This window comes from Harmonia axyridis, chromosome 5 (assembly GCF_914767665.1).
Source record: "Harmonia axyridis chromosome 5, icHarAxyr1.1, whole genome shotgun sequence".
NCBI lineage: Eukaryota > Metazoa > Arthropoda > Insecta > Coleoptera > Coccinellidae > Harmonia > Harmonia axyridis.
The window spans coordinates 33678572-33705262 of NC_059505.1; the positions used below are offsets into that span (position 1 = coordinate 33678572).

The 26691-nt window shown below is 33.9% G+C and overlaps 1 protein-coding gene across 7 annotated transcripts in view; it reads right to left on the minus strand.

Moving 5' to 3' along the window:
• Nucleotides 1–3702: 3702 nt before the first annotated feature.
• Nucleotides 3703–26691, minus strand: part of LOC123680679 (transcription cofactor vestigial-like protein 4) — a 56123-nt gene continuing 33134 nt past the window's right edge. For 4 of the 7 annotated variants that reach the window (XM_045618695.1, XM_045618701.1, XM_045618699.1 and 1 more), the window contains exons 3-4: nt 8881–9246; nt 3703–4809 (exon numbers count right to left, since the gene is read on the minus strand). In XM_045618695.1, coding sequence (XP_045474651.1) covers nt 4508–4809; nt 8881–9246 — 668 coding nt within the window. In that variant the 3' untranslated portion in view covers nt 3703–4507. Of the gene's footprint in view, nt 4810–8880; nt 9247–16081; nt 16791–26691 lie in introns of those variants that run through there. The other 3 variants (XM_045618698.1, XM_045618702.1, XM_045618697.1) reach the window with 2 other exon arrangements.

Below are 26691 nucleotides of genomic sequence, written 5' to 3' on the forward strand. Positions count from 1 at the left end.
GGTGGAAGAACCACTGACAATACTGAATGTTTTGATCGCCGATATTCGGCAGTTTTTTTCAGAAAACATAAAAAAAGTGAAGTTGCACGAGATAGTGGTAGAGTTGAAGATATCAGAACCCAGTTTATTCACTATTTTGCATAAACTTTTGTCAATGAGAAAGCTTATTTGCTCGACCTGGGTGTCGCGCTTGCTCTCTGCTGATCAAAAACAATAACGCATCGTCGAATCTGAATGAAAACCGCCCAAATCGTATTTTGGTAAATTTTTCATTGACTATTTTAACGAAAGTAAAAACATCAATAGTGAATAGGGTAAATGCACTGGTTCTCGACCAGTTAACAGAAACATCGATTTCGAGCACGATTTTTTCACACATAAACTTATCAAATTTTAATGGTGTTGGTGTTCATCGATTCTTTGTCGAGTTTAAAATGATTTGTCATATAATTTTAAGCGTTCTTTCAGCATTTAACCTTTGAAATGTGAAAACTTATAGAAAATCTCAATAACCTTCGGTTCTCGACCACGCCACAGAGTTCTCGACCATTTTTTGTTAGTTTTCGACCACTTAAAAATTTTATAAAAAACTTTAGAGCGAGATGAGTGATAAGTTCTTACTTTCGTAACGTACCATCGACATCACTACCTATCACTCAGATGGGTTTCAGATGAGGTAATCAAGTAAGAAACACTCGGAACGTAAAAAAAAATTATTTTGCAAAAGTTTCCACTATAAATATTTCAAAATAGCAACTCATACAACATTATTTGGTTATTTTGCTCTTACTATCTATTTAGAAACTAATGAGTAAATAAAATATAAAACACCGACCACCAGTGGTCGAGAATTAAGTACAACCAAATTGGTTCTCGACCGCGAATAAATAAAGGGTAAAAATAAGTGTTTCAACGTTAATTCGGTGGTCGCAAACTAATATTCAGAAAGTAGATATACAAATGAATTAAGGTATCAAAAAAAAACGAAAATGATCCAACAGAAATATATCGGTTGAAATAAACAATTATTGAAGTAACATATTGGTTCTCGACTACTTTGGTCGAGAAATAAAAGATACAAATTTTCCAATACCAGTTCGCGACCGCCGAATATTGAACAAAAAAATATACATTTATTTGCTTTTTGATTGAAATACACTCGGAAATATATCTTATAGTTGATATGGAACAAAATATAGACACATAATTCATTTAAAATAAGAAATAATTACTATTTTCTGGTCATATATCACAAAGCACTTTTCTAATAGAGGACGAGAAAGAACCCTTTTCTATGATAGACGATTATAAACTAATTTTTAGCGCGAAAACTTTGACCTATACCACTACTATCTTGGAAGGGTACAATGGTCGAGAACACGTACCGCGAAAATATTTTGCACTACATGATATATTTTTATTATTATTTTATCTCAAATCACGGAATGGTCGAGAACCAGTGCCGGTCGGCTAAACAGTGCATTTACCCTATTAATAAACGTTATTGATTGATTGAGTGCAATAATGAAGAAAAAAGGTCCTTTGGTGTAAAATAAAAATTCTCCTTCACCGAGGCAATTCACTTTGTCCAATCTCCTCGAGAACCATGGTAAAATAAAACGAATTGCGCTTCCAACTGCTTGACCACCCAGCACCAGATCTGCCACCTCAGTGAACTGATTGCCGAGATTCAAGCCAATTTCGGAAGCAAAATATTTCTACAGAAAAGCTTCTGAAAAGTTAGGGGAGCGTCGAATTTTTAGAAAAAAATGTTTTTACTTGTTAGGCCTTGTTTTTATTGAGTTTTATTTCTCGGCTTGACCTTTTAATATTGGGAGCGTTTCGTTTTGAGTTGGTTTTTATTTGATTAAGTTTATTTGATTTGACTGAAAAGTAAGTTTTTTCAATGTTTATTGTCCGTTATAAATTTATAGTTATGTAAGATTTTTTTAAATTTATTTTAGGGTTAGAAAGAGTTTCGAGACTTTCCAGAAGATCTGCAAATGCTTGTGGGAAGCACATGCTTATCATTTTGTTTTTTTCATCAAAAAGTGTCATATAGTTATTTTGCTTATCAATGTGTTGTGATATTGTAGAATTGAAGAAGACAGGGCTGTTATAAGGATGAAGATCAGGGCGAACAAAATTGGTGATACCTGAACTACAACTACCCTGAGAAATAGAGGAAAATAAAAGACACATTTTGCAGTCTTTGGAGAATTTGTAATGCCGATAGCCGCTAACTGAATTGCTCTATATTCTTTATTTTTGTTTTCTAATTATACAAGCCAAAACTGAATTTTGGGCTATTACAACATTGATCATTTTCTCCGTCCCTATTTTTACTACGATGGTATGAAATCCAGATTATTTGTTCATTTCAAAAGTGATCACAAATCTTCCTCTTGTTCATCAGCCTCGCAAAATAATATCTGAGAACAGAGTTTGATATAGGTACATAGTTGCTAGTCACAAAAAAAGATTTTAATTAGGTTAATTATAACTTTTCAAAAAGCAAGTAGTTTATAATTCAATCTCCAACACTTTATTCTTCAATTTTATTCTTAATTAATCAATTCAACAATAAGAGCAATAATTTTTCACCCAGTTTTCGGGTGGAATATGGATGTAACATGGACGAAATTTTTCATTTTATTAGGGGTAGGTAGGTCTTTTCTAAATTGTTAGCTTTCGAAATTTATAAATCAAATTTCTCAGGTAGCAAGTAAAAAGCAGTGTAGCAACAGTTTTCATAGCAGACTTCATGCAAGTAGCCCTTCATAAAAAGAACTATAGATGGCGACAGCGTATTTTGAAATGTGAATATTTAAATTCATTTTGACGACTATTGAAGTTCATATTATCGAGAAAAATGAATTAACATAACGAGTGAAATATTTGATTGGAACAAAATATAACTTTTTTTTAGTATTACTCTCCCTTTTTAAAACTTATGAAACAATTATATTCCTTTTTTACTTTCAGAGGAATTATCATTCTTGCAGTTCCAAGTGTATTAAGAAAATATTAACATCATTACTATATTTTTAATTTTATGATTCCAGGATTACCAACATCGAAGAAAAAACAATTGAACATTTCACATTCGATTTTCTCACTCTCAAAAAATTTAGTTCTGAATATATATATACTGAATGTGGCTCGGTTTGAACTAGAGGTTATTTGTTCAAAATTAAATAGCGTTCCATGACACCAAAACTCTTGATGTAGGAGGATAATATACAATTAATAATAATAATAATTGGAATTCAAATTGCTTTAAATGGTTTTGTATTGCATAATTTTCAAATTTCATGTGATGATTTTCAAAATAGGTGAACTTAATTAGTTTGCATAAACTCAAGTGTAGTTATAGCTTGATAAGACTGTTTTCAAAGTGGTAGTTCATTTGATACTTATAAACTAGAATATTACTGTCTTAATTTATATATAGAATGTTTTTCCAGTTACAGCGACTCTTGTTCTAACAATTCATGCTTAATGTGACCAAATTAGATTTAAAATTACCTAGAGTTGAGCAAAAATATTCTTATGTTTCACCCACTGAGCACACTAGAAATAGTATGATAGAATTATAAATTTTCTTTCAGAACTACGATTGTCACTGAGTGTTCTTCTTTATGACAAATTAAATTTGAATGAGAAAGGGATAAAACAGGTTTTGGAAGAAAAACAAATAAGTATGTAAGTTACGTATATCTCGATGGAATATACATAATAATAAAATAACATTGGTGTACTTATTTACATAAACATAAAAGGTAGAGCTAGCCACATAAATAAAAATCATTAATAGTAATTATAACATTATATACAATTAAAAATTATATACATCTACATTTATTGAGGATAACCTGGTGGTTTGTTATTTACAAAAATTAAAACAATCATGTCCCAAATAAATAGAACGAAATGAAAAGAATAGGAATGAATTATGTATAATACGTAAATCCTTTTAACCTCACGGAAATATTAAATTACTAATACGTATCGTGTGAATCTGGCATTATGAAATTATTTCTTATGGATATTAGAAATCCTTTTATGCTCTTGATATGTCCTCAGGAAGAATGAAGTATCTCAGAAACTTACTTTCCCAGAAAATAATGAGATACTACTGGTCAATAGGGAATTGCAGCAAGATGAGAAGTATCCAGTTCAAAATTACATGCTGTGGTATGAAAATACAAAAGGCACTTCCAAAATAATTCGAGAATTCAAACTATAAATAATCATATATCGAATATCCAATTGACCCTTGATCTGATCTGATTTCCTACAGCTGACGAGCTGGATTATATTAAAGTAGCCTATACGAAACTTAACTCCATCTTCTAACCTTCCATCTGTAACTTTTGCCTATTTTTAGTAATCACAGGATCTAATTACATGAAAATTTTCACACTACTCATTCAGTTAGACATACATATCAAAATTGATTTAAACCTACTAGGAAACAAGGGTATCGATAAGTATGAACAACATCTTAAATGCTGACCAGATTTTGGTTCTCACTAGAATTGTTCTTTAGTTCCTGTTGTTTTTTATTCAGCTTGGCCCAGGTCTCGCCCAGAGCTTTTGCGAAATGGTCATCAACCGACAGCCCAGTGTCGTCCATCAAATCTCCTATAGCCTCATCGTGAGGGAGAACTGCAGCATTTGTGGGCTGAGGTGTTTTAGCTAAAGTCGAGTCTTTGGAATTGTTGTTGTTCAAATAGAGAGTTTGGTAGTTCTCTCCCAGGGATCGCCTGAAGTGTTCATCTATGATGGGATCGCACATAGATATACCTGGAAGATAACATTTTTCATTAGTTCACAACAAAGAATTTTCCAAAAGAAAGTCATAATGATGTGTTAGAATTAATAAAACAAATCAAATAAAAAATACCCTATTCGAAAATAATGGCATAAGATTCAAGGCTATACAGTTACATTTGTACTTACAATTGCAACAAGGAACTAACTCAAAACCTCTATAATATAATTAGATCAACAGATCTCATTAACACTAATCAAGTTTGTTTATATTGTGATGAAATCATTTAAGTTTGTGTTTATGTTTGAGCTAAAACGCCTACAGCAACTATATCAGAAATTTTCCTCATATAAATGTCTCTTATTCAATGAATAACATTCATTGAATAATTTAAAAGTGGAGTTATTTTCTTAGTATTTTATCCTGAATTCTGTAAAAAAAAACATCGAATACACCTACATTTCAGCTTAATTACAATTTAATGGGAATGTTGATTGGATAATGCATAGTGTAGAATTAAATAGGTCAATGTGCAAGTCAAGAAAGTGGCAATATTGTTTACACTTGCTCCAAGAGTTCACTTGCGACAGTTAAACACAAGGTTTACAGTTGTTGTGACTGATTGAAAAAATAACATGGAAAATGAAAGGCGCAAAAGAGGAGGATTTCCTCATTATATTTAGCATAAACATACAAGGACCATGAGTTTTAAACCTCTACACATGTTTCGTTTCAACATCTTCAGGTGGAGCAAATAAAGTGTCCTCTTCATCTCTTCTTCATGTCAGTTCTAGCTGATGGTTGATCTATTCCTACCGATCCCTGCCGAAAAATCCTTTCCGGTAACCTTTAAAACACTATAGCGTTAAGGATCTTCCGACGGGATAAACAGGAAATTTTTTATATTTCCCACAGCCATTTAGATATTTCAATAATCACCTCATGCAAAAAACTCAATATTTCTCCAAAAAAAAAAAAAAAATTAAAAACGCGCTATTCCCATAGTAAATTCGCATTTAGTGACATTATGATTTCCATCCTTCTCAACACCTCTCTTTCTTTGATAGTCTGCAGAGGGAAGCGAATAGAAGCCACGTGAGGGCCAGTCCATGTTATTATAGGTAGTAAGTAAAAAGCAGTGTAGCAACAGTTTTCATAGCAGACTTCATGCAAGTAGCAATTCATAAAAAGAATTATAGATGGCGACAGCGTATTTTGAAATGTGAACGGAACAAATAAGTGACCTCTTCATCTCTTCTTCACGTCAGCTGATGGTTGATCTATTCCTACCCATCCCTGCCGAAAAATCCTTCCCGCTAACCTTAAAAACACTATAGCGTTAAGGATCGTCCGACGGGATGAATAGGCAATTTTATAAAAAATTTAAAAATGTGGAAGCTTTTACAAACGTATGTAATCAATTCTTTTTTACATATCATGCCCAGTTTGTAGCGACTATATACATAACTATAATCAGTCTTTTTTCATCAGGCCTCAAAATTATGGAGAATCAGGAAATCTAGATGGTGGTCGATAGATTATCTCCTGCAAGTCGACCCAAAAAAATGACTCCACACAACAGGCCTGTAAGAATATGGGATCCAAACATGTCATTCGTATGCATCTTGTCGTTGACAACATTTCTCTTGATTTATATTGTTCGACACTTCTTAAAAGAGAACACCATTATGTGACTGCTCAGTTCAAAATGAAATAAGAGATATTTCTTCTGACAAATTACCGATTTTTATGGGATTTGCACAAAACAATCTACATTGAAGTATTTCAATATTTTCAATTTTCGAATGAAAAAAAATTATTTTTTTTGTATCTTTTCGGTTTTCGCAGAAGAATTGATGATATGGGGCCATAAAAAGCACTGATGTATTTTGAACATATTCGTTGAAAAATTCAAAGAATTTCGCAAGAGGAAAAATTATAATTTTGTGAGAATTTCCAAAAAGACTTGTGAAGTAATTCCTCTCTACGAAAGTTGGAACTATTGTAATATTCCTAACTTCTACCAATCATTCAATCGTTCTGGCAACACTGCACATTTTTAAACCTTCGTCTCTAGAGAAATATCAACAGATCACAAGAATGTCAATTGCTGGTGTTCCCTCCTAAGTTTCAATGGTGCCTAATAGATACATATAGTTACAATTAAACAAACAAGAGTTCACTTGCGACAGTTGAACACAAGGTTTACAGTTGTTGTGACTGATTAAAAAAAATAACATGGAAAATGAAAAGCGCAAAAAAGGAGGATTTCCTCATACTACTTAGCATAAACATACAAGGACCATGGAGTTTTAAACCTCTACACATAATTTGTTTCAACATCTTCAGGTGGAGCAAATAAAGTGTCCTCTTCGTTTCTTCTTCTTCACGTCAGCTCTAGCTGATGGTTGATCTATTCCTACCGATCCCTGCCGAAAAATCCTTTCCCGTAACCTTAAAAACACTATAGAGGAAAGGATCTACCGACGGGATCAATAGGCAATTTTTTACAAAATTAAAAAATGTGGAAGTTTTCACAAACGTATGTAATCATTTTTTTTTAGAAATCACTACTACACTTCTATTAATTTATATTTGTTCTGTTCCAAAATATCGACATTTCTTAAGAAGGATAACCATCACGTGACTACCCAGTTCAAAAGGAAATAAAGACACATTTCTTATAAATCAACAATTTTTATGAGATTTTCAAAAAATAACCTTCATTATAGTATTTCGATAGTTTTAATTTTCGAATGAAAAAATAATTATTTTGATAACTTGTCGGTTTTCGCAAAAAAATTGTTAATATTGTATCCCTAAAATGCACTGATGTGTTTCAAATATATTCCAGAATTAATTATTACCGTTCCACCAGAGAATGCTATCAAATAACTTGGAATTTGATAAAGAATGTCAACAGTGTCAGTTTTTTGAAAGCTCTAAGTTGTGAGCATTGTAAGTACCTATTTATTTTGTTTCATATGATTTGTTTTAGTTTATTTTTATTCTAGTCCTAAGGTTAGTTTATTATATTTTCTCCTTTGTTGAATTTTCCACATTGTCAAATGTTTGTTGCCAACAGAGAAGGTTAAGTACTATTACTGTTTTCTCGTAGAATACTATAGTCAAGATGTTTTGGAAAAAATAAGGATATAAAGCGTTGGTTAGACGAAGTACATAAATTTATCTCTCTTCAACTTCATCTGTACATGAAAAAATGTTGCTGGTGTATTTGAGCTGTCTCGACAACAGCAGAACTAGAATTCGAAATAAGAAGTCACAAAAAAAAAAATAATGCCGAAAGAAATAGTGAATATAAAAAGGACTCCTTTTATATAGTATTACAGATTAAATCACAAAAAATGTGAAGAGAAACATGGTAGCGGCAACTAAGCTGAGCAAAAACCATGAAGCTATACAAGTCTATAATAGAATTCCTGAAGCTTCTAAAGTCATGAACAGGAATGAATTGAAACATGAATTTAAAAAAATTCAATCAAAAAGCCTTTTACACAATGATTGAATTTTGGACTGCTCATTTTGAATAGTTTGTCATGAATGTAATGTTTGTCTTTTACTTGATTATTGAATGTTGATTTTTAAACGTCTTATAAACTTAAATATTTGCATTTTAACCAATTGAATTGACACTATATTTTAATGATAGTTTTATGATACCGATTATTAAATCATTTATGATTTTAAACTGAATCATTTGAAATTTTGGAGTGTTGTTGTTGACATATTTGTATATTTTGATATTTTAATGAAATTTAATCAAATTCACTGATGTATTGACGACCCATAGAAAATGTCGATGGGTTAAAATTATCCACTCATATATTTTTTAGTGAATAATTGAATAAATGCATATATGTTGTCAATTAGTTCAAGGACTGCACACAATTTGATAACGTTACGAATATATTCGTCTGCTGGGTCCTCCAGTCTCTCATATACAACTAAAACCGAAAAGAGATAAATATACACATTACGTTCAACCGACACTTCCGACTCCATACCCAATCTTCTCGACTAAAGTAAGTACGACGTGTGTTACCGAAAAGTTTGTTAGTGTAGAGACATGTGGACGTGTATACCATTGATTCGATTCACACCTGCAGGAATTTCTTCCTTCGGGGGTGGGGGTGGCGGTCCGTTGCTGAGCACCGCCGGCCTGTAGCTCGACCTGTAGCCGGGGTTGTTCACCGTCTGGGCGTAAGAGGGCGGCAGGCCCCTCTGCCTCACGCTCATGTCCAGCGGCGTCTCCTTCGGCTGCACCCTGCTGCCGGACAGGAACCCGTTGGATCCGCCATTGGCGTGGCAGAGGTTCTCCGGCGAGGGGGAGTTTCCGTTCGACGACTCTGCGTTCCTGGACTCCTGTCTGGAGTATTCCGGGAGACGGCTCCTACGCTCCCTTCTCCACTTGGTCTGGTGTTTGCCGGAGCAGTCTTTAGGGTAGTCGTCTGAAATGGGGAAAAATGATTGATTAGAAAACGAAAACAGAGCTATTCAACAGATCAACTCTTATAAATTCAGGAAAAAAAAACACAATTTATTCAAACGCAATTTTCTGAAAGAACAGGATATCTTGTTAGAAAGGTTGCATACGTTTCATACACTTTAAATGGGTTAAAAACAGTCAACGATCTTTAAATCTGCTACGATTGAATTCATTTTAAAAATGGCTACTCAGAAAAGTACTCAGAAAGTATCCATGCAAATATAGCGAGCGCCTACTTATAAATATACCTACTAATAATAGGACACAATGAAAACCAAAATGTGACAATAATTTGAACTATTTTCAACTTTGACATAGATCATAGAGTAATTAACGGAGAGAGATTTTTACTTGTCCCCAATATGGTTATATTACGTTGTCGGATTGTGATATATTTCCAAATCCACAATTTTACCATATCATTATGAATATATATTATATTGAATGAAATATATTTATTTGAGTGATTCCCGAACCAAATTCGAATATTTGGAATCCGATATTTTTTCTAATTGTCGAATTTATAATAAGCAGAATATTTATTATTTCTGTATGTACTTGCTGAAATCCAAGGTTTGGCAACTTTTGCTCTCCTAGTGTCATCGGTTGTCACGTCTTTTGGCGCGCTTAAAGTTTGTTTTCTGAATTTCTGATATATTGAGCTATTCATTTCAATATATTTTGAGTTGATATGAAACGTTGATTCACTATAGGACATAAGAAGGGCGTTTTTTGTGGAGAAACTCGCGAATTGAGTAAAATATCATACCACTGATATGTTTTCATTTCCGCGCGCTTCTTGTCAAATTTGATAGCTCATGTTGGGACAAAATTTGCTTATTGAAAATGACATATGTTCCTTCTATGTTTATTACTCTGAGATTTGAACTTTCTTCAACTTTGATATTCATAGAAACATAAAAACTAGTTGCCCCTTTGACATAGATATTCCATTTGAAAATTCTTGGATTTTTTTCTAGGGATAGAAGGATCAATGCGGTATATTTACTCGATCTTTGTACCGAATTTCATGCAAACAGCTCGTATAAAAAAAGCTTTGGACAGCGGACAGACAGATTTTTTCGTTCGATTTCTGCATTCTATAATCCCAAAGTACATAGGGGGTTAATTTTCTTTCTAGATCCCAAAAGTTTATTATTGAAAATAATAAACCAAAAGAATTCAATGCGGGTTCTGAAGTTGATTCCTGATGATTCATTTGAGAAATGTATTGTTTATTGTTTAAACTATTCGTTTGCGTTAGATTATTACAAATATTTCATATGAAATACCTATTCGTCAGCCGTACGGAGCTTTTCTCGGAAATTTTAACAGCTATCTGCACGAAATTTGATACTAATTCGATTGCTATACAGCGCTAATTCTCCTAGATCAAAAACATGAGCCGTAATTTTAAAATATACAGAAATTATTCAAATGTCTATACCATCCAAAAAGAGAATATAGACAAGTTCATTCTCATCGGAATTTTCGACGAAAAAAATACATTTCAAGGAATTCTGAATCGAAATAGCCTTCAGTGTAATTTGAAGGAAATCAATCTCCTTGGTGTGAAATAATAATCGATGTTTGAATGAATGATGCTGATCTTAATTCGAAGTGTATGGCTATAAATCAAAGTTTATGATTTTCTAATGGTTCTTTCAATACTGCCTACTACTCTAATATCATGACCACTGAAACCTTAGGATGATTTAAAGCCTCATAAAATATAAGTCCCTTCAATAGGTTAGATGGTAGATTTTGAAATCCCCTCCTATAATTTAAGAATACTTATATTATAAACTCATTACTTATTACTTATTATAAATCACAAACATGTGTCAAAGCGTCAGTTTATGACGTAACATTTAAGTTAACATTTTTTCAATCTGTCATTGTGTATTTTGTCTCCATACTGGACTATGATTAATATTCATCACTAAACCAGGACTAAACGGCTAACAAGAATCAAATAGTGCAAAAATTAATCGAAACACCTGTTATAATAACACTTCTAAGCTATAGAGGAGATAGAAATAAAATATTATATTACATATTGGTAAAAGTGTGAGAATAGCTTCAGCTAAACTTCCGCCTAATAGAGACTGTTGTTATTATCATATATCTATGAGTCATACTTAAAAATGGCATAATTTTCTGTTATTGGTGTTTTAGGCAACAATGCTGCTTGCTGCATTGATCCATTTATTTTATTGAAAATCTTATTAATCGCAATGTTTGAAGATTTTTTTTTTAATCTTTTTAACAAGTATTATTCTCCAAGACCATTTGTTCATGAATTCTTCAATACTGTCATCTATGTATTGTGTTTTAACACTTGTTCTTTCTTCCAGTCTCTTTTAAGGTTTTTTCCTTCTTTATCTATCTTGTTGCCTTTAAATATCATCACGAAATCTTCTACTCTTATAATAGCTGCATTGTAAGTCATTCTTCAGTTTTCCTTATTCTTGATACTTTTTTCTTTCAAAGCACTTATAATTCTATTTGTATAATGGCGATTTCTCGTATAATTTTATTTATATCCAAGTCGTTTTAACCCAATCGATCCCTGCCGAAAAATCCTTACCGTTAACCTTAAAAACACAATAGCAGTAAGGATCTCACAACGGGATAAATAAGGAATCCTTCAGGAAGTACAAAACACTGCAAACTTTATCATATCCTCATATGTCGTAAAATATCTCGAATCAAGAAAAAGATCGGTAAAATAAAACTTGCGATCATCGAAGATTCGAACCTAGGTTTTCTGGTTTCCAACCACATCCAAGAAGTTAAGATTTACCATAGCAATGATGATGTAAAAAATTGTTCTATTCATTACTCACATCCAAACAATATTCACAAATGAAAATTAATCGTTAGAACAACCAATTTCGAATTGGCATTTATTTGAAGTCATAATGAAAATTCATAATTTTGAAACTACAAATTCGTTGAAAAAAAATTGTATCCAGTGAAATTGTGGCAACAGACGTTTTGAAAAACACAATTTTCCTAGATTATCTCAGAGAAATAATTTTTCATTATTGATTTCTGCCTACAAAATTCATAGATCATGTTCATATTGCACCTGTTTTTTATATCAAATTTCATGAAAATTCATTGTGTATTTCTCGAGAAAAGTTCTGGAAATATTTTCATATGCAATATTTGGATATATTACACATTTCAAAAAGTAAATTGTGAACACTTCGTGAGAGGCAAAAAAAAATTATCCTGGAAAAATTTCAAAAGTTTCATTCCTGAAAATAATAAACCAAAAGACGTGATCTTTTCAAAAGCGCACTCACTGCGTCAACAATCAACAATAGCTTCCTATAATTAACCAATCAAGGAATTGATGTGCCTAATGATTATGTCCACCAGCAATTCCAAAAGAGATACGACCAATTACGTACGACGATTAAAATTGACAAAACAAGTTTCGAAATAACACTATCTAAAGTAGAAGGTCCATTAAAAAAAATCGAACAGTAAACGATCGATGTAATTCCTACGAAAACAAAGTGGGGTCAAAAACACCGCGGACGTGTACATTTAAGTTTCGCAAAAAACATCCTTAATACCCTTATAATTCAAATGAAATGGGAATGCACCTAGAATTATAAACGAATTATTACTTCCGAGCAATTTTTTTTCTCGGGGGAAATTCGAAAATTTCGTCAAGATGAGTTTCCAGAACTTGATCGTTAAAAAAACAATGAACCGAAATTCAGTAGCTCCGGATGTGTCTAACAATGCTAGTTGACGATTTTTTTCTTCTCGGATGTTATGAAACAAACAATCGATTTCGAGAGAACACCAACCTCGAATCTTGCGAAGGTAATGTGTTCATGATCGCTGTTGCTTGACTTCCAACAAACAGAATAATTAGATCTGGAGTTGTGCGACGCATTCGCTTGTAAAATTTTATGCTGTTAAGACAACATTAGCAAAACGTATCCAACGAATCCTTCGACGGTTGTTGTAGCAAAAAAAATGAGGACTGCACTGACGAAGAGTTTTTGAGTGCTTGTTAATTCATGAGCCAATTGCGTCACCAAGGGCGAGATTGTCCCATGACTAAATGAACGCTCAAAAGCTCCAGTTCTTTCCTCATTTTTTCTAATCTTCTTATTAAATTTTTTTATTGGTGATCAGCTCAAAATTTTGCAGGAAGTTTGAAATTGTTATTCTTAAGAGGGAACACCACCACGTGGCTGCTCAGTTCAAAACGAAATTAGAGACATTTCTTCTTACAAATCAACGTTTTTTATGGGGGTTTTCACATAATTTCCCTAAACAATAATCTACATGGAAGAAAGTGAATATTTTCAATTCGCGATTGAAATAAAGAGAATTGGTAACTTTTCGTTTTTCGCAAAAAAATGTATGATATGATACTGATATTTTAAAATATTCCTGAAAAAACCTACCAAAAATCATTACAAAGCAGGTAAAATTATAATTTCGTGAAAAAAATAATCGATCGTCGTACAGTGCTGCCTTCTACTTATTTGCATCGAAAAAAGAAAGAAGATATAGTATATTTGTACACCGTACAAAGTTAGGTCATCGCAGGAGCATCAGAGGGGAAATGTATGGGTACCAAAGACACGTGGTGGTAATCCTTCTTAATATACACCCAAAATATCATCCCGTTCTGATGTGTTGTCATGCTCCGAATATTTCTTGTCCAAATTCTTGTAGAATTTTTTATCATTGTGATAATGAAATCATTCATTCATATCCCTAGTAACGGAGCAACACAACTTACAAAATAAAGTACAAATTTATCGTCTTGTACAATAAATAACAGATGACAAAATAACCATATAGAATCGTTTGACCTATGGAGTATCAGGTTGAAAGGTTCAATACGTTACAGAAACAAATACTTATGAAGTTTTTTTTGAGCAATTAGCTTTTATAGTTTCTGAGAAAAACAGTGGACCGAACATTGTTGGATTTTTTAATCGATTTTAGGAACCTTGAAATTCTCAGAGTGATTCAGTATTATATTCTCAGTGTTAGTTTTGATTTTTTTTTATTACTTCTTTTTAGTAGAAATTCTCTCTATTAAAAGTTTTTTCGACATTGTGGGAATTTTATTTCCTCTGAAAGTTCCCACATACGAGCGCTGCGTTATCTCTGACCAATTCTAATTATCGCATTGCTGATAATTAAAAATTAACGTTCCCAAAATAAAATAATCCTGGAACATGAACTCGGTATGCGTTTATCGTCTGAATTTTTATATCCTCGACTTTAATAAAAACCCCATTGTGACAGGAATTATTGGGATTCTCTGGCGATAACACAAAAATGCACCTAATCAACGAAATGAATTCAACTGCGTTATCTTAATGATGGTAACATGATATGAGTTGTTGAATATTATGATAGCCGAAAATTATAAGTTTCAAAACCGTCTGCAATTGGAATATAACACTGAAAGTTCAACATAGGGGTCCTTTATTTCTTTTGACTATATGTAAAAAAATTCAAAGATGAATGCTATCCTGGAATATCCCAATGCGGGATATATGATCAGCCCATATAATTTGAATTTCATGATTTCCAGAAATTCATTCTATATCAACTTCAATATTGGACAGTTGCATCGAATGAAAAAATCAATCCTTCTTCCACTTATCAAGAAATAGGATATTATCATTTCGCTTAAATTAAATTAAAGTTTTCGAAAAGGGTTTCAAAAAAATATGGCTAAAAACTAGAGATTTTCAAGATGAGAATAGGATCAAATTCATAAGTGGACAAAATTCATCCTATGGTGTTGGGGATATACATACATAAGAATATTTTCTTGATAATAACAAAATTCACAATTCAACGAGTTGAAACTAAGTAATAGGTTAAAAATGAAATAAACATTGCAATTTTCGACTATATCTATAAAAGCACACAATTTTTTTTATGGCAACACTGTTATTACTTTTGACATTTCTCATGTCATTTTTGTTCAGAAGGTTATGTCATTTAAACATGGGAAGATGCAGGCTTCAACAACGTTTAGGAACTGTTGAATTATTTCATGAAAATAAGTGCTCATTTGAGAATACTGATAGAAATTTGAAAGGTTTCATGGGCGACGTTATTCAATACTCTCTATTCGTGGTATTGTTGACAAATTTGTCAGTGAATTTTCGTTACACGATACAAGAGTACCACTACCAAATACTTGGCTGTGCTTGGTAACACTCTCAAATTTGTCTAAAATACTGCGAATAAAGAGTCGATTAAGTGAATAATGTCGTCACAAAGTATTCAGAAATGAGCACAGATTTTGATTAAACAATTTAACAACGTTTAAATGTGGTTAAAGCGTGTATCTCTACATAACCTACTGGACACAAATGACGTAAGAAGTGTCAAAAAGTAATACACAGCATTGCCATAATAACCTCCTGAAATTGTATACATTCCTATTGGAACTTGTGGCGATTAAAACCAATGTTTGGTTAGACTTCTCATTTTGTACTCGGGCGTGTTAAAATAATATATTTGTAGTAGTTGGAAGCAACAACATCTAATGGATGCTATCTTTACTTGATGAAAATTCATTATCAAATAACACGAAATAATATCCACAAACATTTTAATGCACCAACAATTATTTCTCCAACAGGTGGCTTCTCAAGGTTAATTAACGTTAAATTAACCTGAAGAAGCCACAACGTTGCCGAAACAATAGGTCGTCAACATCAAAATATTTGTGGAAACGATTCCGTTCTAACAGTTCCCGACGAAAAACAAAAATAACAAAACGATACCTTTATCGACCCAAGGCTGCCACAACTCGCTCCTCGATTTCCTCTGGGCGCAGAACCCCTCCTGAGCCCCCATCAGATACGAAACCCTCAGTATGTCCTGCAGTATGTTCGGTATCTCCATCGTTCCCAAGAAAATCCCCTCAAAAAGTCCCCAACATCGGTTGTTCTTCACACTCACGCCAAATACACACGACCATTCAAAAAGAACCCCGCGACCGAAATATAGTAAATCCGAGTTTCATTCATTCATAAGACGATGCCGGGCCGTGGCCGAAGACAACAGGTAGGCCGGTCCGCAGGTACCCGTAATTAGATTCCACCCCGCCCGATCGGGACTCTGGTCCCTCGAGCCGGATAGCGTAAGGGCGAGGATGGCTCGCGCGACCACCGATCGTCTTTTCGACCGGTCGCGCGGTTTTTTGTTCTTATCTCTCGCCGACGGAGCGGCGGTACTCTCCCTTCTATCTCTGTCTCTCTTTTTGTATCTTCTCGCGCGTCGAAGAACTAGTCGGGCGTGAAGGAGAAAAGTCGCGCGATCGAGAAGAGAGATACGCCAAGAATTTGGTCCTTATTCGTGGCGGTGGTGGTGGATGAGGTAGGTACCCGGCAAGGTCGTCCGCGTGGGTCGTTTTTTTTTTTTTTAATCTGTTCTCTTTCGTTCGCGCGTTCGTATTTTTCTCGACCGGGTTTGGCTGTAGCGGGCGTTGGACTGGCGTCGGTCGATCGGACGCCTCCAATAAATCTAAGAAACGAAAACAAATATGCTGATCGATAATAACAATAACAACAACAACAACAACCAGCGGCGCTTGTGTGTGTTATTGGAAATGGGATATTGTGCGATACGTTCGATTTTACGCAATTCGCGACTTCGAAAACGGGCGATTTTGTGATTTATCAAGTTATTCGGGATCCGACGGTTTCTTCTAGATCTAGAGCTATTGCTGGGAAGCTATCTAGTTTCTTGAATGTAACCGAAACATCCAAACGAGGCTTAAGGATTCACGGCTTGGCTTAATTTCCAAACTACTTGGCTTGAGCTTGACTTGATTTCAAGTCAAGCTTAAGTGGCTTGGGGCACTTGAGGCCAGATTTGGAGAATTATAGCTGGATGGTCAAGCAAATACCCTACCTTCTGATAACTTCAATTTATGATCGCTCGAAACCATTTCGTGGACTTTTTTATGTTTTCTAAAACAACTGCCTCATTTAGATTAACAGAACTATCAACATTCTGCATCGGTGATCGAAAAGTCAGCATATCACCTTTTAAACGTTATCAAACCATTGCTTTGTTTGCACCGTATTTTTTCCATGAAACAATGTTTAATCAATACACGAAACTCGTTTTTATACATTTTTCAAACAACAAAATATAATAAGAGTCAGTTAATCTTGATCTCGGTCCAGGCTCAACTTTACTAATAAAATGATAATAGAGTCTTTATTTGGCAAATTTTAGGGGCGAATGTATACATGCCACTCAGGGTTAGGTTGGTAATCTATCAGAACATCAGATTAATCAACACCCCTGGGAAAAATATGAAAAATTGATAATGTATCGTATCTGCATGATGTCTCATGCACTAAGAAACGCATCTAATGTGATGATCGATTTCCTCTTGAGATTTCTCATCCCAATCTCACTTGTACCTCATGCCGCCTAGGGTCTATGAAAGATATAGACGGAGTAATCTTCTTCTCATAATGTTCCAGACGTGAGTTAAAGATGGGGGGGTTTAGGGAGCCAAAACAACAAGTCGACTTGATTATCATCGAAATGGGCCAACGTAGTTCTGGCTATAAGTTGAGGCGCATTCTCTTATTGGAAAAGTGGGGTGGTACACATCCGGATATAACAATATACATCTGGATGCAACTCCCCTCTGGTGACTTGTTTCATAAACAAGGGTTATCATGGACATAATATGAAATTTAAAAAAAATGAATATCTATAATTCTCTAGGAAATCATCAGCAAACTTCTAGGTCCAAATACGTGCACAATTTTAATTTTGTGTGGGTTTAAATGCAAGTCCTCGTTAGGGATTAAGCCAAGTAGCTTGACATTTTAAACAACTACTTGACTTGAAAATCAAGCTCGTGAAAAACTACATACTTGAGTTTGACTTGACTCGATTGTAGATATTTATTGCTTCACACTATATCAAGCTACTTGATATTACTTGAGCTCGATATGCACGCGTCGCACGGCATATATTTCTGCAATCTCGTGCGCGCTTAGATTAAACTAGTACGCGCCGTAGATCTACCTTGTAGGTAGATCAATGTAGCCCATAGATCCTCTTTGCCCGTAGATACACCTTGTAGGTAGATCTACATTGACCATAGATCCTCTTCGTCCATAGATCCTCATTGTCCATAGATCTACATTAGCCACAGATGTACACCCTATATAAAATTCATTCAAATAATGCATATCTTCAGTATTCTGTATATATACAACGCACAGTCTGTATGTAATTTGGGGAATAATTTAAATCAACTTGACATTAAACATTCTGTAGATGGAGTTTTCGTTGAAACACAAAAAAGCAATCAAAAACACCAATGAACATGCCCGACTCGTTATTCGAGAACCTTCAAGATGGCGGAAAAAGCAAATGCTATGAAACCAATTTTTGAATTCCATAAGGAATCAATTCTTCAGAAATGTCTAAGGCTGACCTGAAGCTGTTATCCAAATTTCCAAATTTCATTATGCCTCTTTTGCCCAAAATATCAAATTGGTATCCCCATTTTATACACCCTGTATAATTTTTAATCAATTATTATATTTTTCCCCACAAATTATGAAAACGAAGAATAACCCGAAGCTTATAATCCGATGTTTCAATAGGTTACATTTTTGCATAAACGTCTAATTGCCACTCAAAAATAATACACCCTGTATGAAATCGTCAATCACTCAGTGTATAACTTCAAGAATTTTGCAAAAAAAATAACCTGGATCTAAGATTTCAACTATCAGATTTGAACAGGAAATTGTGCACTCTGTATAAAAAATATTCATCGCACGTATATCTTAGCAAATAATGCAAATAATAAAATTTACACAATAGACCAAAAAAAAAATTGATCCATTTCAACATTCCGAAGCATTCACCGCCAAATAATATAAAAATTTATAACTGGTGAAAAAATAAGAAAAAAAAATTATGACCTGCAGCAAGATTTGAACTCGCAACCCATAGAGACCTCACTTTATAACACCGCATCCCTAACGACCAGGCCACAACGCCTTTGCAAAATTATGTGCATTTCTGCTTCTTATAGGAAGACTGTCAAAATAAATGGTGACAGAGATTCTATAAGTTGATAATTTTCATGATTTTCGTTTAAAAAATCGTTAAATATAAAGGATATCTAATTGAATTATCTCTACCTACCGGCTTACTTCAGGTTGGATGCCAATATCTGTCCGAAATGATATATTTACGTATGTCCTTGACAATGCACATGAAACGGAATGCTTCAAGATTTGACGAATTTCCATGAAAATCTCAACAAAACGCAAAAATACCATCATAAAAGGGCGGTACATACAGTTCTAGTCTATCATTTCCTCAAATTTCTGTTTAAAAACTTCTCAAATAACCAAATGACTCCTGGTAGAGGCTTCTGGCAAATCAAGCTTCCCACTGACAAAAAACGTTTTCTTTCTAAAATATCATCAAATATACCTCGAAAAACGGATCTGAATCGAATCTGAATCATCATTTCTTGAATTTTCCCTCTGAATTCGTCTAAATTCTAATGTTTGTAGTCAAATATCATCTGACGTTTCTCATTTTCATTCACATCGTTTCTATTCTGAATGCCATCGATGGATGATATCGGGGAACACAGATTTAAGAGAAACGTCAAAATGTTACCAAAATTGCACATTTTTGCGTGAATTTTTCGAGAAAACAAAGACGAAAATCGAAAAAAGGGCTCCGTTACTTTTCCAGTTCATCTTTCGTGCATCAGATTGAGCCAAAACATCTCGTCCCGACGATATCCTACGCCCCATCTCGTTTCTAGAAGTTTTCACTTTTCGACGAAAATCGATTTTTTCGTCCAGTTTGAGAATAATTATAAAATAATCGGGGTACTTTTGCCGAAAAACCCCGGTACCGTAACAAATGTCCGTCTTTCCTCTTTCGAAACGTATTATCGCGTCCCTTCGTACTTCCCTGCGAACGGTCGAAAAAAGTGTAAACTTTTCTTCCCTTTTAAAAAAACGCGTTTCTTTCCCCTTTCCCCCCCATAGTACTGATTCCACGATTAGTATATCTAACTAGTACGCGCCGTAGATCTACCTTGTAGGTAGATCAATATATCCTGTGGATCAATAAAGCCCATAGATCCACATTGCCCATAGATCTACCTTGTAGGTTGATCAATGTTGCCCATAGATCTACCTTGTAGGTTGATCAATGTTGCCCACAGATCTACCTTGTAGGTAGATCAATGTTGCCCACAGATCTACCTTGTAGGTAGATCAATGTTGCCCATTGATCTACCTTGTAGGTGGATCAATACAGCCATAGATCTACCTTTTAGGTTGATCAATATAGCCCATAGATCTACTTTTTAATTCATTCATAAATACTCCCATATCTCCTGTAAAATCGATATCGCACTGAGATAAAGCGAGATACTAAGGATTCATGAATATGTCTGAGCAACTCACACCCTGTATTTAATTTGAGGATTGAAATGATATCGAATAATTCAAATCAAGTGGCAATCAAGTCGACCCTGTATAAACTGTATATTTACACCCTCTATATGAAATTATCGTTGAAATACAATTAGGCAATCAAAAATATCAATCAACATGTCCGACATGTTATTCTAGAAATTATATAGTTATATCTGAAATTATTCTCCAGGAATATCTAATTGGTATTAAATTGTACATATATTTCCGAAAATTATGTACCTACAGCTATAATCCGAATTTTCAGATTCATTTTGTCTAATTTTCCAAAAATATCTAATTGGTACCCAAAATTTGCACACCTTGTATAATTGTTGACCAATTATTTTAAATTTTCTCACAAACTATGAGAAAGAAGAAAAACCTGAAGCTTACAATACGATATTTCACTATTGAAATATCGTATTGTAAGCTTCAGGTTTTTCTTTACATTTCGCATTTCGCATTTCGAAAATAATACACCCTGTATATGATCGTCAGTCTTTTACTATATAACTTGAAGAATTATGCAATGGAATAAGAACCTGGAGCTATAAACTATCAGATTTCAGAAGGTTTCTGTTCTATAGAGACATTCAATCGTTACTTCGAAATTGTACACTATGTATAAACGTTATTCATCGCACGTATATCTTCGCAAATTATGTGAGAAAAATCTAACTTGAAATTTCAATTTTCAGATTTCATAAGTTTTCAATTTTACAGAAAAGCATAATTGGCGCTCGAAAATTGTACACCCTGTATAATATGGAAATGTAGGAATCCTTTTCATTATAAAATTTCAAATCGGTCAATTTATCGAAAAACCTCCAATAGGCAACTTGAAAAAAAACAATGTATAATCGTTATTCTTATATGTATTTTGAAAATCGGAAAAACATTATTATATGTGTATACTACGAAATCATTCACACAATAGACCAAAAAAAAATTGTTCCATTTCAATATTCCGAAGCATTCACCGCCAAATAATATAAAAATTAATAACTGGCGAAAAAATAAGAAAAAAAAATTTTGAGCTTCTGCAAGATTTGAACTCGCAACCCATAGAGACCTAAGTTTGTACGACCGCATCCCTAACGATCAAGCCACAATGCCTTTACATAATTGGGTGCATTTGTGCTTCTTATAGGAATAATGTCAAAATAAATGGTGACAGAGATTCTATAAGTTGATGAATTTTCATGATTTTCGTTTAAAAAATCGTTAAATATAAAGGAAATCGAATTAAAATATCTCTACCTACCGGTTAACTTCGAATCAAATGCTGATATCTCTCCAAAATGATATATTTACGTATGTCCTTGACAATTCACATGAAACGGAATTCTATAAGATTTGACCAATTTCCATGAAAATCTCAACAAAACTCGAAGATACCATCAGAAAAGGCCGTTTCCTACCATTTCAGTCCATTCTTTGCTTAAATATCTCGTTGATAACACCTCAAATAACCAAAATAACTCCAGTAGAAGCTTCAGCAAACGAATGTATTCGACTGACACAAAATGATTCTTTTTGAAAATATCATCAAATATACCTCGAAAAACGTATCTGAATCGAATGTGAATCATCTTTTCTTGCATCTTTCCTCTGAATTCGTCCAAATTTCAATGTTTCTAGTCGAATATCATCTGACGTTTCGTATTTATAATTAGGGGCGTTCCTATTCTGAATGCCATCGATGGATGTTATCGGGGAACACAGATTTAAGAGAAACGTCAAAATGTTACCAAAATTGCACATTTTTGCGTGAATTTTTCGAGAAAACAAAGACGAAAATCGAAAAAAGGGCTCCGTTACTTTTCCAGTTCATCTTTCGTGCATCAGATTGAGCCAAAACATCTCGTCCCGACGTTATCCTACGCCCCATCTCGTTTCTAGAAGTTTTCACTTTTCGACGAAAATCGATTTTTTCGTCGAGTTTGAGAATTATTATAAAATAATCGGGGTACTTTTGTCGAAAAACCCCGGTACCGTAACAAATGTCCGTCTTTCCTCTTTCGAAACGTATTATCGCGTCCCTTTCTCCTCCCCTCCCAACGGTCGAAAAAAGTCTAAAGTTTTCTTCCCTTTTAAAAAAACACGTTTCTTTCCCCTTTCCCCCCCATAGTACTGATTCCTGACTTAGTATATAGACTAGTACGCGCCGTAGATCTACCTTGTAGGTAGATTCGCTTTGCCCGTAGATACACCTTGTAGGTAGATCTACATTGCCCATAGATCCTCTTGGTCCATAGATCTGCATTGGCCATAGATCTGCATTGGCCAAAAATCTATATAAAATTCATTCAAATACTGCATATCTTCTGTATTATCGATATAGGACTAATATACAGCGAGATACTAAGGTTTCAGTATTTTCATAAATACGCGTTAGTAACGCACAGTATGTATGTAAGTAGAGGAATAATTTTAATCAATTTGACATGAAACACCCTGTATATGATAGTCAGTCACCTAGTATATACCTTCAAGAATTATGCTATATAATAATAACCTGTAGCTATAATCTCAACTATAAATCTATTTTACACCCTGTATGAGATGAGAATGTGGAAACCCCTATTATTTTCAAATCAGTTCATTAATTTCATTATACCGATTTTCATATTTCAAATGGGCATATTCATCAAGAAACCTCTAATAGGCACTGTAACTTCAGAAACACTGTATAATCGTTATTCTTATACGTACTTTGAAAACTATGCAAAAACATAAATATATAATATGTATATTACGGAATCATTCAAACAGTAGACCAAAAAAAAATTTGATCCATTTCATTATTCCAAAGCATTCACCGCCAAATAATATAAGAATTAATAACTTGCGAAAAATAAGAAAAAAAAAGTCACTGACTGGCAGCGATTCGAACATGCAGTAGCGCAGCGCTTCAGTTTAACGGTCCGCAACTCACACCCTCTTGCCATGACCACGTTGAGGTATTGAGTGCATTTATGCTTCTTATAGGCAAAATGTCAAAATCACAGGTTACAGAGATTCTATAAAATTGAAGAATTTTCATGATTTTCGTCTAAAAAACCGTTAGATATGAAGAAAATCGAATATTTATATCTGTACCTACCGATTTATCAGTCCAATATGAAATATTCACGTCTTTCCTTGACAACTTACATGAAACGGAATGCTATAAGATTTGACCAATTTCCATGAAAATCTCAACAAAATGCAAAGATACCATCAGAAAAGGACGTTTCCTACCATTCCCGTTCATTATTTGCTTGAATATTTCATCGAAAACACTTCAAATCACCAAAATGACTCCTATAGAAGCTTCAGCAAACCAATGTATTCGACAGCCACAAAATGATTCTGTTTGAAAATATCATCAAATATACCTCGAAAAACGGATAGAAATCGTATATTAATCATTTTTTCTTGCATCTTTCCTCTGAATTCGTCAAAATTGCAATGTTTCTAGTCAAATATCATCTGACGTTTCTCATTTCATTCACATCGTTTCTATTCTGAATGCCATCGATGGATGATATCGGGGAACACAGATTTAAGAGAAACGTCAAAATGTTACCAAAATTGCACATTTTTGCGTGAATTTTTCGAGAAAACAAAGACGAAAATCGAAAAAAGGGCTCCGTTACTTTTCCAGTTCATCTTTCGTGCATCAGATTGAGCCAAAACATCTCGTCCCGACGATATCCTACGCCCCATCTCGTTTCTAGAAGTTTTCACTTTTCGACGAAAATCGATTTTTTCGTCCAGTTTGAGAATAATTATAAAATAATCGGGGTACTTTTGCCGAAAAACCCCGGTACCGTAACAAATGTCCGTCTTTCCTCTTTCGAAACGTATTATCGCGTCCCTTCGTACTTCCCTGCGAACGGTCGAAAAAAGTGTAAACTTTTCTTCCCTTTTAAAAAAACGCGTTTCTTTCCCCTTTCCCCCCCATAGTACTGATTCCACGATTAGTATATCTAACTAGTACGCGCCCTGATCAATATATCCTGTAGATCTACCTTGTAGGTAGATTCGCTTTGCCCGTAGATACACCTTGTAGGTAGATCTACATTGGCCATAGATCTGCATTGGCCATAGATCTGCATTGGCCATAGATCTGCATTGACCATAGATCTGCATTGGCCATAGATCTGCATTGGCCAAAAATCTATATAAAATTCATTCAAATACTGCATATCTTCTGTATTATCGATATCGGACTAATATACAGCGAGATACTAAGGTTTCACTATTTTCATAAATACGCGTTAGCAACGCACAGTATGTATGTAGTTAGGGGAATAATTTTAATCGATTCGACATGAAACACCCTGTATATGATAGTCAGTCACCTAGTATATTCCTTCAAGAATTATTCTATATAATAATAACCTGTAGCTATAATCTCAACTCTCAAACTCAAATCTATTGTACAGCCTGCATGAGATGAGAATGTGGAAACCCCTATTATTTTCAAATCAGTTCATTAATTTCATTATACCGATTTTTATATTTCAAATGGATCTATTCATCAAGAAACCTCTAACAGGCACTGTTACTTCAGAAACACTGTATAATCGTTATTCTTATACGTACTTTGAAAACTATGCAAAAACATAAATATATAATGTATATTACGGAATCATTCACACAGTGGATCGAAGAAAAAATTGATCTGTTTCATTATTCCAAAGCATTCACCGCTAAATAATATAAGAATTAATAACAATTCACATGAAACGGAATACTTCAAGATTTGACCAATTTCCATAAAAATCTCAACAGAACGTAAAAATACCATCATAAAAGGGCGGTACATACAGTTCCAGTCTATTATTCCCTTGAATATCTCGTTTAAAACTCCTCAAATAACCAAATGACTCCTGTACCTAGCGACTTCTGTCAAACCAAGCTTTCCACTGACACAAAACGATTCCTCTTGAAAATATCATCAAATATTCATGGAAAAAAGGATAGAAATCGTATCTGAATCATCTTTTCTTGCATATTTCCTCTCGATTCGTCCAAATTTCAACATTTCCATTAAAATATCATCTGACGTTTCATTAATGATTTCGACGATTTTATGAATAAGCACAGAATTGGTCGAAACGTCAGAATATTTCGAATAGATTATTAAATAGAAATCATTCACACAGTTGACTAAAAATACTTTGATCCATTTCATTATTCTAAAGCATTCACCGCCAAATAATAAAACAATTAATAACTGGATGAAAAATGAAAAAAAATAAATCGGCCGGCGGAGATTTGAACTTGCAGCGCATAGAGACCACTGCACATAGGTCTGTACCCCTAACCAACAGGCCACAACGCCTTTGCTAAATTGGGTGCATTTGTGCTTCTTATAGGAATGAAGTCAAAATAACTGGTGACAGATTCTATAAATTGGAAGAAATTTCATGATTTTCGTTTAAAAAATCGTTAAATATAAAGGAAATCGAAGTAAAATATCTCTACCTACCGGCTTTTTTCCCCTTGAATGCTAATATCTCTCCAAAATGATATATTTACGTATGTCCTTGACAATTCACATGAAACGGAATGCTTCAAAATTTGACCAATTTCCATGAAAATCTCAACAAAACGTGAAAATACCATCATAAAAGGGGGGTACATACAGTTCTTGTCTAGCATTTCATCAAATTTCTCGTTGAAAACTTCTCAAATAACCAACTGACTCCTGGTAGAGGCTTCTGGCAATTCAAGCTTCCCACGGACTAAAAACGATTTCTTTCGAAAATATCATCAAATATACATGGAAAAAGGGATATAAATCGTATCTGAACATCTTTTCTTGCATATTTCCTCTCGATTCGTCCAAATTTCAATGTTTCTAGTCGAATATCATCTGACGTTTCGTATTTATAATTAGGGGCGTT